Here is a 13,948-nt window from a genome sequence, read left to right on the forward strand (position 1 = left end):
GAAAGTAAGTCAGACTTAATTTTCTTTTCTTTGTTCATGTGCAAAAAAGTTCAACTATTAAGTAAAAGGAGAAAATATGGAGAAATAATAAATGCAAAACCATTCATCGTTCTAGTATTTTTGGAAACTATTTTAGCTTAGTTGATTGTCTTTGAATAAAGAACAATTTTTAAGCAATAGGTATAAAGAATTCAGGAATACATTTAATATGATATACTGACCCATTTCCAATGGTTTCAGACAGTAATTAGTCTCATTAATAAGAAGCAGAATGACCATTTTCATGTTAGAGCTATGTAGAAGATTAAGCAGTTTCTCAGCTAATTTAATTAAAATGAATTAATATCATCCCAAATTTAGGTTGTAATACCCAACTGGGACCAATGAAACACTTACCTACCCACAAGTTAATACCTACTTGAAAGCTTTAGCAAATAACCACAGCATTAATGGATTTTTTAACTAAACGTTTTCAAGATCTAAAATTCCCTTTGACATTTTTAATTCCTCCAATATTTAAAAAGCCTGTGTTTTTTTTTTTATTGGCAAGCTTGAATTAGTCTGATCAAAGATGCAAACAAAATATTTCTTTTTGAAACAAGGTATGTTGTTACGTCAAAATAAATTGGTCCTTAATTACAAAAGCCCAAGGTTTGTAATTACCATATGGATACCATTATTGTGGATGCTTTATGAACATCACTCAGAAGTCTGGACAATCTCTAAGAAATTTTAGATGTATAGCTGACACGTAGATTTTGCTCATGTACACAATGTGAACACACCTCAATGGGAGAAAAATCATAGCAGCATATTACTTACAAGTAAAACTTTGAGGCTACCAGGGATATTCAATTCTGACACTGCTCTCTAGGGAAAAGGGGAAAATGTTCACAAATTTAACTGAACCTGAAAAGAGCCAAGGTAGGAAAAAGGTAAGGTGACAAATGAGAGGGAGGGGGTTGGAAGGAAGGGAGAGCCCAGTGGAGAGGAAGAGAGAGAGAAGAGAGGCACTGATAACCCTTGACAACACAAGGTTATTCAGCCTCTGAGCACACCTGATACTTCATACGCTACACCAGATGCTCTCTTTGTTCCATAACGTTATCATTATCTTCTCTCTCTCTTCTTCCCCAAAAGGTCCTTGAAATCCATACGAGTATCAGCACCAACACTTCCCTTACTGCCTGGATTAAGCCCTGGAGGCAGCACTAGTTCCAGGGTGATTATAGAGATCTTTTGGCTTCATTTAGTGTATGTATATTCCATTTTGTTTCTGCTTTTTGAAACATTCAATACCAGGTGATGATTATCCAGTACAGGCTCTAGAAACATAATCTGTGTGAGGAGCTCAAACATTTTACAGACACAAGATAACCTGCTCAGCACTTACTATGAATTCAGTATAATTTGGCATACCTTACACTTCGGATAAGCTACACTGCAGTAGGGATGGGGATGTTAATTATCTTAAGAAATTTTTCAGATGTTTGTATTATAGTAAACGTTTACGTTATGGAATAGATTGCAAAATTTGCATGAATTTATGAATTTTAAGACAAAAGAAGAGGACTTAAAAAAAAAAAGAGTTCTATGCCTCAGGATCCCTGGGGTATAAGTACATGTGTTCAAATTCTTCGCCATTACGGGTAAATCTGGAAGAAAATGATTGAGAAGTACTGTTGTCCCTGCCTAGATGACCCCTAATATTACTTTACATTTCTTTCTTACTATTATTTATAATACTTTACCCAATTTGAAATCACTACTACAGATTTATAACCAAACATGTGAAAGGTAATACACCTAAACTTGTATTTTGAATGATAAAAATATTTAGAAATTTAGTACAAAGGACTCTGCATATATACACATCAGTATTCTATTTATCTCTTAAAGAAGATTTTGAGTAAACCAGCATTATCATTGACTTTAAAAAAAAAAAACCAGGGAAATACTAAGGTCCAGATAGATATTTTTCCTAAGTAACTTCCTCCTTTAAATTTATTTCTGTGCTTTTAGATATCCTTATATATAAATTCTGTGCATGTTTAAATGTTGCTTTCAATTTGTCAACTACACACTTGGTCTGTGGTGCCAACACCTAGAACACAAACTCACAATGTGCTCAAATGTGAATCATTCAAGTATATACCAGTTTCAGTTCTGATAAATGACTAGTACATGATGCTTACAGACTTGGTATCTGGAACTCACTGGAAATAGTTACTCAGCTTACCTGGTGCTAATCCAGCGGCAGCAGGGCTTCCCATGGATGGGTGAGAGAACACTTGAGAGAAGGCAGACATATTTGACTGGGACACGTTACTCAGCCTGGAGGTTGATCCTCCTTTAGGAATAAACTCGCTTGCGGTAGGATTTGGTGTCTATTTAAAAATCAAATATAGCAAGTTAACACACTTTAAGCCCAAAAAAGACATTGAATCTACTAGGCATTATTCCACACTGCTTTATTTACTGAGTAAAATATTTTATTGAAAGGATTTAATGTTTTTTAGTTGCTATATTTTGGGGTGGTATAATTCAATTTCTTGAGGGAAATTTTTAAATCAAATTTGAGGATTTGAATCATTTCATTTGCAGAATACACCTTTAGAAACATGTAAAATTTGCCTTTATTGGCAAAATGCATCATTACCAAACGATCCTAACACATTTTAGAGAACTGGGAGGTTCAGACTACCTCAAAACTGAGCAACAAGTTTCAAGTTTAATATTTTTAAACCACTTCTACCAGGATAAGGGTCAAAACTGCCTTTATCCCCAAATTAATCACTTCTTTTTGTAAGCACTTAAGACATTCCTCCAATAATACAGCGCCATGTATTTAAGTAACAGAGTAAAGATAAGAAAAACACTTAAAAACAAGGCAAACGTGGGAGGAATCAAGATAGAAGAACACAGTAGAGGCCCCAAGGCCTGCAAAGTATCCCATGTAATTTCTGTTATATTAAAAATATTTTTCTATGAGATTATGTTAAAAAATTTTTCTTTCACGGTTGTACTATGTCACAACATTTTATATATTCAAGTGGCCTGGTACTTTTGGCTTTAAGAATTACTACAACATTATGAGACTGGATTTCAAATTCAGAAATGGTCTATATTTTGTCCATGTTAAACAAACGAATACCCTAAATATTTTTCTGAAATGGTGACCATTTTAAATTCTACACGCTTAAATAAAGATTCAATGACCGTTAACATGAATATTATTTGAATTCAACTTGCAATAGGGTCAACCAAGGAAATAATTCATATGTTCATAGGTCAGCACACATTTTATGTATGCGTATAAACTAAATTTAAAACACTGATACATGACACAAAGAATTTAATCACTTAAAAGTATTTTAGAACTAATCATTAGGATGTAAGAAGGCAAAAAATCAGACGCTGGACTAATTAATGCACAACCCACGCAAACTTCCCTATTTGACATGAACAACACTATAAACTGTCATGTTCGAGTTCAAAATATTAGGTTTGGAAGATAACAAGGCAACAGGCTAACCTAATTTTAAACTCTAAAACAAATAATATTTTACCAGTTATGTGCCAGCAAAAATGAAACACAGTGATAAAATGTAGGAGGAAAAAAAAAATCCTCTTGTCTAACACACACACACACACACACACACACACACACACACACACACACTACAACCTTCTAAATTCTCAAGTTTTCAACAGTGGCACGTTCTTTAAAAATATGGTCAATTCCTTAGTTTCTGGAGTAGAAAATAAGCCAGTACATTATACTGTTGTGTAAATCCCTAGTTTTGGGAACAAATGGCTACTAACAGGATCACTTCAGGGCTAAATCAGTGTGTACCAGTCAATCCTAAATCTGTTTTAGAAGTTGCGAGTCAAGATAAAAAGCAACGGGGATCTTGGTAAAAGAGTCCAAAATGTCTAGAAGAGATGGCGACTTCAGGATTACAAGGTTATTAAGAGACAATAAATTTAGACAAAGAAAATTATACATGCATACAAAAACTTTTAGTAGCATGTTTCTGAGATTTAGGTACTACCCAGTTTCTACTTCACTTATGTGCGTCCTACACTTGCTGTGAATAATAGACTATCTGATTTCAAAGCTGAGTTTCTCTAAATAGTCTATTTAAATTAATTTGAAAGGGATCCTATAAACAAGAAATAGGAGGTAAAAGTCTATTCTACCTTTCCCAAACAAATTATACATAAAATATCATTCTAACAAATTATAAAGAACCTCAAAATTTATAACAGAAGTTATTAAAATTAATATAACTATGAAAATTTATACACTAAACTGTAACTTCTAGAGATTCAACAATCAAATATGCAAAAAAGCCTACCCGACAGTTAATTTTAATTAAGTGAAAAGAAAGGCCTAAAATCTTCCCTCCTTTCTTTAAATCCTGATTTATGATGGGAAGGCATTTCCCTTGAGTGGGTGGTTTGGAAGTTTGTTATTCAACTCTAGAGTATTCGAGTAAAAGCATATAAATAACAGAAAAAAGAATTACATGGGGTTTACATACAACACAAAAACCCAAAATCTAGGGATAATGGAGCTACTATTATTAACAGATAATATAAATTCCTACAGCCAGATTAGAAAACTATCAGAAATATTTAAAGTAATAATGATAAAATGATTATACTAATGAATACTATTTGACCATAAAATTAGTCAAAATAACTACAATAAAAAGATGCACTCTTTAAACTGCTTTAATAGTACTGGTTTAAAATATAAGGGTTTTATAAAGTAACAAAATAGCATAAGCACACACCTTAAACATATTAAGAATAATTTTTTAAAAGACAAGGAAAAACTGGTAACTAAAACCAATCACATTAAAATGAATTATCTATTCATCAGAAAATAAACAATTTGTTTTAGCTTTAGAAGTTAAAGGTTGTACCTGGAAAGAAAGTTCACGGACTTGGGTTATATAAATTATTTGTCTAACTTCAACAATATAAACAGAATGGAATAAATTAGAAAATAGTGAAAAAGAAAATCGAAGTTTTATTACTCCTGCTCTATGATTTAGATAATCCCTTCATAACTATCTAGATGTGTTTTTTTAACATACAGATAATTCTATTTCTATTGTAATTTCTATTCATATTTTAAGACCCTAATTTTTATTTGTATCTTAAAGAGCTCTAAATGTACATTTGGGGAAAAACAAAACAATGTTTATTCAAGTTAAATAGCAGACATTCACTTTGTGAGAATTTATCAATACAGTTTTAGATTCTCATGCTCTTAAATTTACACCGCATCTTTCATGCCAAAACCAGCAAGCACGTTTTTTATACAGTGAGTTCTCCAACTGACATCATCCCCTAACATCTGAATATGATACCTGCCTGTACTCTCTGGACAGAAATATATTAAATCAAGAGTCCTGACCTTTAGCTCTAAAAAGCAGTTATAATTATTATCATTATATTTTAAATGAAATAATTACTGTTTCAATCCACACATCTCACCCAACCAAAATGGTACAGTATTATATTTCCAATCTACAAATGACTGATAAAGACTTTTTTTACAAATGAAGTTATTTTCTGATGAGGTTTCTAGCTCAGGTTCAATACAATTTTATGCTATTCTACTATCATGATTCCATGGAAACTGTTGCTTTAAAGTAACAGTATTTAATACTCTGCTGGACTGCACTACAAACAGGATACTTATTATTTAAGACCACAACAAATTAGTCCCATAAATTAAGAAACTAGTAAGTAGGACAACATAAAAAGTACAATCATTAAGTATTTTTTTAATTAGGTAGAAAGGACAGGAAGAGGTTTATACTAAATGGAAACAACACGAAATATTATGTAGTATTTCACTGTTAATATGTCAAAAGGTATACATAAAAAAAAGAAGCTGTCTTAAGGTGATGTGATGAATGAAAGAGAAACTACTAATATTTCTGAACACTGGTCAGGTTTTTTTAAAAATCACATAGTAAACTTATAAAACCATAAAATACCTTTCATGGTACAACTCCTTAGTCGATCTCAACTAAAGCAAGTTGATTGATCTCAACTTGCTTTACCTGTCTTAATGGCTTCGTAAGTTGCTATCAGTAATCTTTCTACTCTGAATGAAACACGACCTGGTGACTTTTTCTTAACAGATTTATTAAATATAATTGACATATAATAAACAGCACATATTTAAAATGTAAACTTTTATAACTCTTGACATAGGTTGACAATCATGAAACCATTACCTAAATCAAGATAATGAATACTATCCATCATGCCCAAAATGTTTCTACAAGCCACAAAGCCTCTTTTAAATTCCCCCCTTCCATTCCTCTCTCTCCACTACTTTGGTCTCCAGGCAACCAATGATCAGCCTTTGCTCACTATAGATTAGTCTGCATTTCCCAGAATATGAACGAACCTTATATACATATGTATGTGCTGTTTTTGACTAGCTTCTTTCATTTGGCATCATTTTAAGATTCATCCATGTCATTGCCTCTATCAATATTTCTTTTTTTTACTGCTGATTTATATTCAATAATATCGAAAAACCACAGTTGGTTTATCCTTTCATCCACTGGCCAACAGTTGTCTCTGGTTTCTGGCTACCACAAACAAAGCTGCAATGAATATTGGCGTACAAGTCTTTGTACGGACACGTTTCATTACTCTTGGGTTATCACTAGCAGTAAATGGCTTGGACATGTGTTATCTGTATATATAACCTTTTTAAAAATTGCTCAGCTGTTTTCCAAAGCTGTTGTACTATTTTAATATATTCACCAGCACTGTATGGAGAGATCGGATTGCTCTACGCATTCAGGAACAGGAGCTTTGGTCAGACTTCTTTCTTCTACATTTTAGAAATGTTAATAGGTGTGTATTAGTATCTCATTCTGGTTTTAACTTGCATTTCCCAAATCACTTACTTGCCATTATATCTTCTCTGGTAAAAATGTCCATTCACATTTTTTTACTATTTTTATTGGGTTTGCTTGTTTTCTCATATGGAATTTTGACAATTCTGGACAATTTCTCAGATCTGTGATATACAAATATTTTCTCCAGATCTATGACTTGTCTTTCCATTCTCTTAATAGTATCATTCAAAGAACAAAGGTTCTTAAATTTTGCTGAAGTGCAGTTTATCAAATTTTTGTTTCATGGGTCATATATTTGGTGCTGTATCAAAGAAATATTTGCCCAACCAAAGGTCACAGATATATTCTTCTGTTTTCTTAAGTTTTGTTTTCTCATGTTTTACATTTAGGTCTATGACCCATGCTGAGCTAAATTTTGTAGTGTAAGGTATGGGTCTAAAGTAATTTTTTTGCATAGAGATACTCAATTATTCCAGTACCACTTGTCAAAAACATCATTCTGTGTCCACCAAATAACCTTCACTAATTTGTTGAAAATCAACTATGTATCAGTGAGTTAAGTTCTGGACTCTCTAATCTGTTCCACTGATGCCAATCTATCTCCATGCCAACAGCACTTTATCTAGATTACTGTAGCTTTACAGTAAGTCTTGAAGTCAGGTAGTTAAGTCTTGCATCTTTTTTCTTGTATTTTTTAAACTTGGTTTGTTTTGTAGGTCCTTGGCATTTTCGTATATTAGAATAAGCTTGTCAGTTTCTATTAGCTAGCCTACTGAATTTTAATAGAGACTGCACTGAATCCATAGATCATTTTGGGGAGAACTGACATCTTAAAAATATTGAGTCCCCAGATCCATGAACATGCTATCCATGTCCATTTAAATAGGTCTTCTGTAATTCCTCTCAGGAACGTTCTACAGTTTTCAATGTACAGGTCTTCAGACCTTCTGTTAGACTGATACCTATTTACATTTCTGATATCATAAATTGCATAATTTTTAAAATTTCAGTTTATGTATGTATCAGTTTCCTGTGGCAGTTGTAACAAATCACCACAAACTTGATGGCTTAAAACAACAAAATTTTATTCTCTTACAGAGTCCGGAGGCCCAAAGTCCAAAACCAAGGTGTGGGCGCTCCCTCCACAGGCTCTGGAGCAGGATCCATTCCATGCTTCTCTCCGAGCTTCTGGTGACTGCCAGCGTTCTCTGGCATTTCCTGGCTCGAACCCCATCAGTTCAATTTCTGCCCCCAACCTCACATCACTTTCTCTGTGTGCAATCTCCCTCTGCCTCAGTCTTACAAGGACACATGTCACTGGATTCAAGGTCCACTTGAATAATTCGGGATGATCTCAATCTCAAGATCCTTAACTTAATTACATCTGCAAAGACTCTAAATGAGGTAAAATTCACAAATTCCAGGGATTAGGACCTGAACCTACCTTTTGAGGGCCACCATTCTTCACAATAGAGAAATAAAACTGAGTTCAGTGTGTCGCTTTTGTATCATGCAAACTTTACAAACTTTACAGAATAGCTTTTCTTGTAGATTCCATCTTATTAGGTACAGATGACTTATGTTAACTATAGATGATTGTGTCTCTCTGAATAAAGACAGTTTTCGTTCTTTCCAATCTCTTTTATTTCTTCTTATTACACTAAAACATCCAGGAAAAATGCTAAATAGAAGCGGTGAAAGCAGACATTCTTCTTCTTTCCTTACTTCTAATCTTAGAAGAAAAACATTTCATTTTACACCATTAAGTATAGTATTAGCTGCAGTTTTCATATAGATGCTCTTTTTCAGGTTCAAGATGTTCCTTCGTATTTCTAGTTTGCTGAGAGTTTTTACCAGGAATAGATGTTGGATTTAGTCAAACGTTTTTTCCTATCTATTGAGATGATCATATGGTTTTAGTTGGGTGATATGATTAATTACATCAATCAAGTTTTTAATACCATGTTTCCCTGAAAATAAGACCTAGCCACACAATCAGCTCTAATGCATCTTTTGGAGCAAAAATTAATATAAGACCCAGTATTATATTATACCTGGTCTTATAAAGACCTGGTATATTATATGTCATATCATATATCATATTACAAGACCCGGTCTTATATTATAGTAAAATTAGATTGGGTCTTGTAGGAAGGTTTTTCACTACAAATTCCATTTGTTTAAAAGATTTAGTGCTAATCATGTATCTATTACTTCTTGAGTGAACTTGAGTAGTTTGTATCTTTCAAAGATTTGTTCATTTCATCCCTTTAGTGGTATCCCATGACTTTTGACGTTTTCATTTTCATCCACTTCAAAATACTTTTTGATTTCCCTTTCTATTTCTTCTTTGACTCACGAGTAATTTAGAGGTATGTTATTCAGTTTCCAAATACTTGAAGATTCTCCAAAGATCTGTTATTGATTTCTAATTTAATTTCACTGTGGTCAAAGAACATATCTGTATGACTTGAATACCTTTAAATTTATCGAGACTTGTTCCATGACCTAGCATTCATCTGTCTTGGTCAATGTACCATGGGCATGAAATGAACAGGTATTTAGTTGTTGTTAGACAGTGTTCTATATATATCAAACTGGTAGTTACAGTTGTTCAAGTCTCCAATTTCCTTACTGACTTTGTCCTTCTTCTATCTTCTATTATTGAGAAGAGAATTGAAATGCCTATCGTTTGTCTATTTCTCCTTGCAATTCTATTAATCTTTGTCTCATATATTTTAACATGTTTAAATGTATAAACATTTAAGAATGGTATATCCATGCTCTTCATGAACTGTCCCCTTTATCTTTATCAAATGACACTCTTTGTCCCAGGTAATATTCTCTGCTCTGAAATCTACTTTGATGGCTATGACTATAGCTATCCCAGCTTTCTTTTGACTAGTGCATGGTATAACTCATAACTTATTTTTCTCTTTATGTTTCAAGTAGTTTTCTTGTTAGTTTCATATAGTTGGATCTTGTTCTTTTTTTAATCCAATCTGAAAATCTCTGCCTTTTTATTGGGATGTTTAGATACTTACATTTAATATGATTATTGATACGGTAGGGTTTAAATCTAGCCACAATCTTGCTATTTGCTTCATCTGTTCTTCGTTTGCCTTTTCCTTTTTCTGCCTTCTTTGGGATTAACTGTATTTGTATTTTATTTTATCCCCTCTTAGCTACAACTCTCTGTTCTATTACTGTAGTAGTTGCCTTAGATTTTATAGTGCATATGTTTAACTTATCACCAACTGACTTAGTCACCTCGGGCCAAAATAAAATACCACACACTGAGTGGCTTATTTTCTCATAGTTCTAGAAGGTTAAGAGTCCAAGATCAAGGCACCAGTACAGCTGGGTTTCTTCTTGGCTTGCAGACAGCCTTCTTGCTGTGCCCTTACAGCAATAGGCCTTTTCTCTGTGCACATGCATCCCTGGTGTTTGTTACAACAGTGAATGAGGGCCCAATCCTTATGACCACACTGATCCTTAATTACCTCGTTAAAGGCCCCATTTCCCAATACAGTCAAATTAAGGGTCAGGGCTTAAACATATGAATTTGGGGGAGACAGAATTCAGTCCATTAACACCCACTATCATAGAATCTTAAACTACTTCAGATACAGTATAGCAAGTTCACAATATTATATTTCCATTTCTCCCCTCCCAGACTTTGTACTACTGTCATCATAACATATAACACATTTCTATATATGTTATAAACCCTACAATAAAGTTACTAGTTTTGCCTTGAACAGTTATCTTTCAAAGAGACTTAAATAATCAGAAGGAAAGTTTCTTATACAGTGATATGCTGTTTTGGTCAGTGATGGATAACTTATATGATGGTGGTCCCATAAGATTATAATTGAGCTGAAAAATTCCTTTCACTTGGTGACATCGTAATGTCGTTTTGGTCATGTGTGTGGTGATGCTGGTGTAAACCTACCTACTGCACTGTCAGTCATATAAAAGTATAGCAGGTACAATTACATACAGTACAAAATACTTGGTAATAATAAGCGCTTTTTCCTGGTTTATGTATTTACTATACTATAATTTTTATCACTAGTTTAGAGCAGGGGTGTCCAAACTTTTTTCAACGTTTTTCACCAAGGGCCATATGCGGTAAAATACACAAACAGCCAGGCCACTCACTCAAGGTGAAGTACATATTGCCTCACCTGGTTTATTTAAGTAAACTAAATATATTTTTGGAATTTGCTGCGGGTTAATTAACAATGGATCATGGGCCGCAGTTGGCCCACGGGCCGCAGTTTGAACACGCCTGGTTTAGAGTACTTTCTACTTAAAAAAAAAGTTTGCTGTAAAACAGCATGCCGTGTTAAAACAGCAGCAGCCTCATATATTTACTGTTTACCTCATCTCTCAATTACATAATTTTCTCTTTTACTTGATTTAATCATGTTGTTTTGTATGACAGCATGCCATATAGGCTTGCAGCCTAAGAGCAATAAGCTATATCATATAGCCTATGTGTGAAGTAGGCTATACCACTTAGGTTTGTGTAAGTACATCGTACAATGTTCACACAATGACAAAATCATCTAACAACTCATTTCTGAGAACATATCCCCAGTGTTAAGCAACACATGGCTGTTTACTCATGTAATTAATACTGTGTTTCCCCGAAAATAAGACCTAGCCGGACCATCAGCTCAAATGTGTCTTTTGGAGCAAAAATTAATATAAGACTGGGTATTGTATTATATATTATATTATATAAGACCTGGTCTTACAGTAAAATAAGACCGAGTCATATTAATTTTTGCTCCAAAAGACGCATTAGAGCTGATGGTCCGGCTAGGTCTTATTTTCAGGGAAACACGGTATTTCCAGTACTCCTCACTTCTTTGTACAGATCCAGATTTCCACAGGGTATTGTTTTCCTTCTGCCTGAAGTACTTCATTCAATATCTACTGAAGTACCCTTCTGCTGATGATGAATCCTTTCAACTCTTGTATGTCTGAAAAAGTGTTTCCTCTTAAATTATTTCAAGAGTCACAAGAAGTGGTACCTTTCACCATCTTTCCCCAAAAATAACATCTCACATAACCATAGTGCATTTTCAAAACCATATTAATTAACACTGGTACAGTAGGTTTAAGTAAACTACACACCATATTCAAATTTCATCAGTCTTTACACGCACCTATTTGGTTTCATTCTTGCATGATATTTTTTCCAAGACTAGAATTCTAAATTGACATGTTTTCATTTACCGTATTTTAAAGTCACTGTGCCACTGTCTTCTGGATTGCATTACTTCCAGTAAGAAATAAGCTGCATTTGCTTTCCTCAAAAAGGGATTATTTTTCCTCTGGCTGACCTGGTGTGCCTTGGCATAGTTTCCCTCCCCCCGCCCCATGATTTTTTTCATGCTTGTGTTCATTGGGCTTCTTGGATATGTGGGTTTACTTTTCATTCAATTTGGAAAGTATCTGCCCATGAAATACTTTTTCTGTGTAACCCTCCACTACCCCGATTCAGAAACTCCAAATACAAGTGTGTTAGGCTGCTTTAAGTTACCCCACAGGTCACTTTTTCTCCGTTTTTCCAGACAGTTTCTACTACTATGCCTTCCAGTTCACTAATCTTATGTAATGTCTAATCTGCCATTATTCCCATCCAATATATTTTTCATTTCAGATATTCGTTTTAAATTTTAGAAGTTTGATTTGGATTTTAAGTATCTCCCATGTCTGTGCTAACATGTATACTCTTTCCTCTAACTTCCTGAACATATGGAATACAGTTATAATAACTGCTTTGATGTTCTTATATACTATTGGTATAACATTTCTAGGTCAATTTTGATTGATTATATACTCTTCTATTTATGAATCATATTTTCCTACTTCTTTACCATGTTCGGTAATTTTCAATCAGATGCCAAATACTGTTACTTTTATCTTGATGGGTGCTGAATTTTTTTTATTCCTATAAATATTACTCAGCTTTGTTTTCCATCATAGTTAAACTGTTTAAGAATGAGTCTGATCCTTTCAGGTCTTGCTTTTAAACTTTGTTAGGAAGGACTACAGCAACATTTATTTTAAGGCTAATTTGGCCCCAATACTGAGGCAAAAGACTTTTCATTAGCTCACCTGATGCTTCATGAACTATGTTTTGGACGTTGTCTGGTGAAAATAGGGGACTATTCTTGGCCTTAAATAAGCTCTGAGAATTAATTCCTGTAATCTTTTCAGAAATTTCTTCTTCTAGCTCAAGTAGCCTCCTTACTCTTATCTTTTGATCAGTACTCAGCAAAAGACTCAAGGGAAACCTTTACAAGTGTCCGATGTTCTCTGTATAAGCTCTCTCCTCTTCTTTTTCTTGTAAACTATACCCACCTTGGCCTCTGTGAACTTCCAGTTTGGTATTGTCAATTGGATAGGCTCCACTTGAGTTCATTCTCCATGCACCAGGCCTGGCAGTAAGAGCTCACATAACACAGCTCACTGCATTTGTTTCCCATCTATCAGGGATCATTATCCTCCACCACCTGATATCTAATGTCTTGAAAACTGTGGTTTCATATATTTTATTCAGTTTTTTTAGCTATTTCTGGAGAGAAGGTAAGTCCAATCCCTGCTCTTCCATCTTAGCCAGAAGGCAAATCTAATAGCAATGCTTTCAAAACATAAGGTATTCCTAATTTGATCTTAGGTTATCAATATATAAAAATTAACCAACTCCTTGTTTTCGTTAGATCAGACACCAGTAAAAGGTAAAGAGGTACTTTGCAATTACCATTTCAAATAATTTTTGAGCAAATCAATTACTGCCCTATGAAGCTCGTTTTTTTCCTCCAAGTCTTGCTTTGCTTTCTATATCATCTCTTCCCAAAACAGGTAAATTATGTCACAACTGTCCTTTTGATAATGCAGATATCTTTGAAACATCAAGTTATGGAGTCTATTCTACATTGTAAATAATTCTCAAATTCAACTCTTCTACCCATTTCACTGTCAGTGCCCTAGTCTAGGCCACCATCATCTCTGTTCAGGCAACATCA

At 33.9% G+C, this 13,948-nt stretch overlaps 1 protein-coding gene across 6 annotated transcripts in view; it reads right to left on the bottom strand.

The window, feature by feature from the left end:
• PAN3 (poly(A) specific ribonuclease subunit PAN3) overlaps positions 1-13,948 on the bottom strand; it is a 133,628-nt gene that overhangs the window by 67,470 nt on the left and 52,210 nt on the right. For all 6 annotated transcript variants that reach the window (XM_074330062.2, XM_019736449.3, XM_019736451.3 and 3 more), the window contains one exon: positions 2,240-2,387. In XM_074330062.2, the coding sequence (XP_074186163.1) occupies positions 2,240-2,387 (148 nt within the window). The remainder of the gene's footprint in view (positions 1-2,239; positions 2,388-13,948) is intronic.

Source organism: Rhinolophus sinicus, chromosome 16, assembly GCF_057876585.1.
Source record: "Rhinolophus sinicus isolate RSI-liver-muscle chromosome 16, RSI-T2T, whole genome shotgun sequence".
NCBI lineage: Eukaryota > Metazoa > Chordata > Mammalia > Chiroptera > Rhinolophidae > Rhinolophus > Rhinolophus sinicus.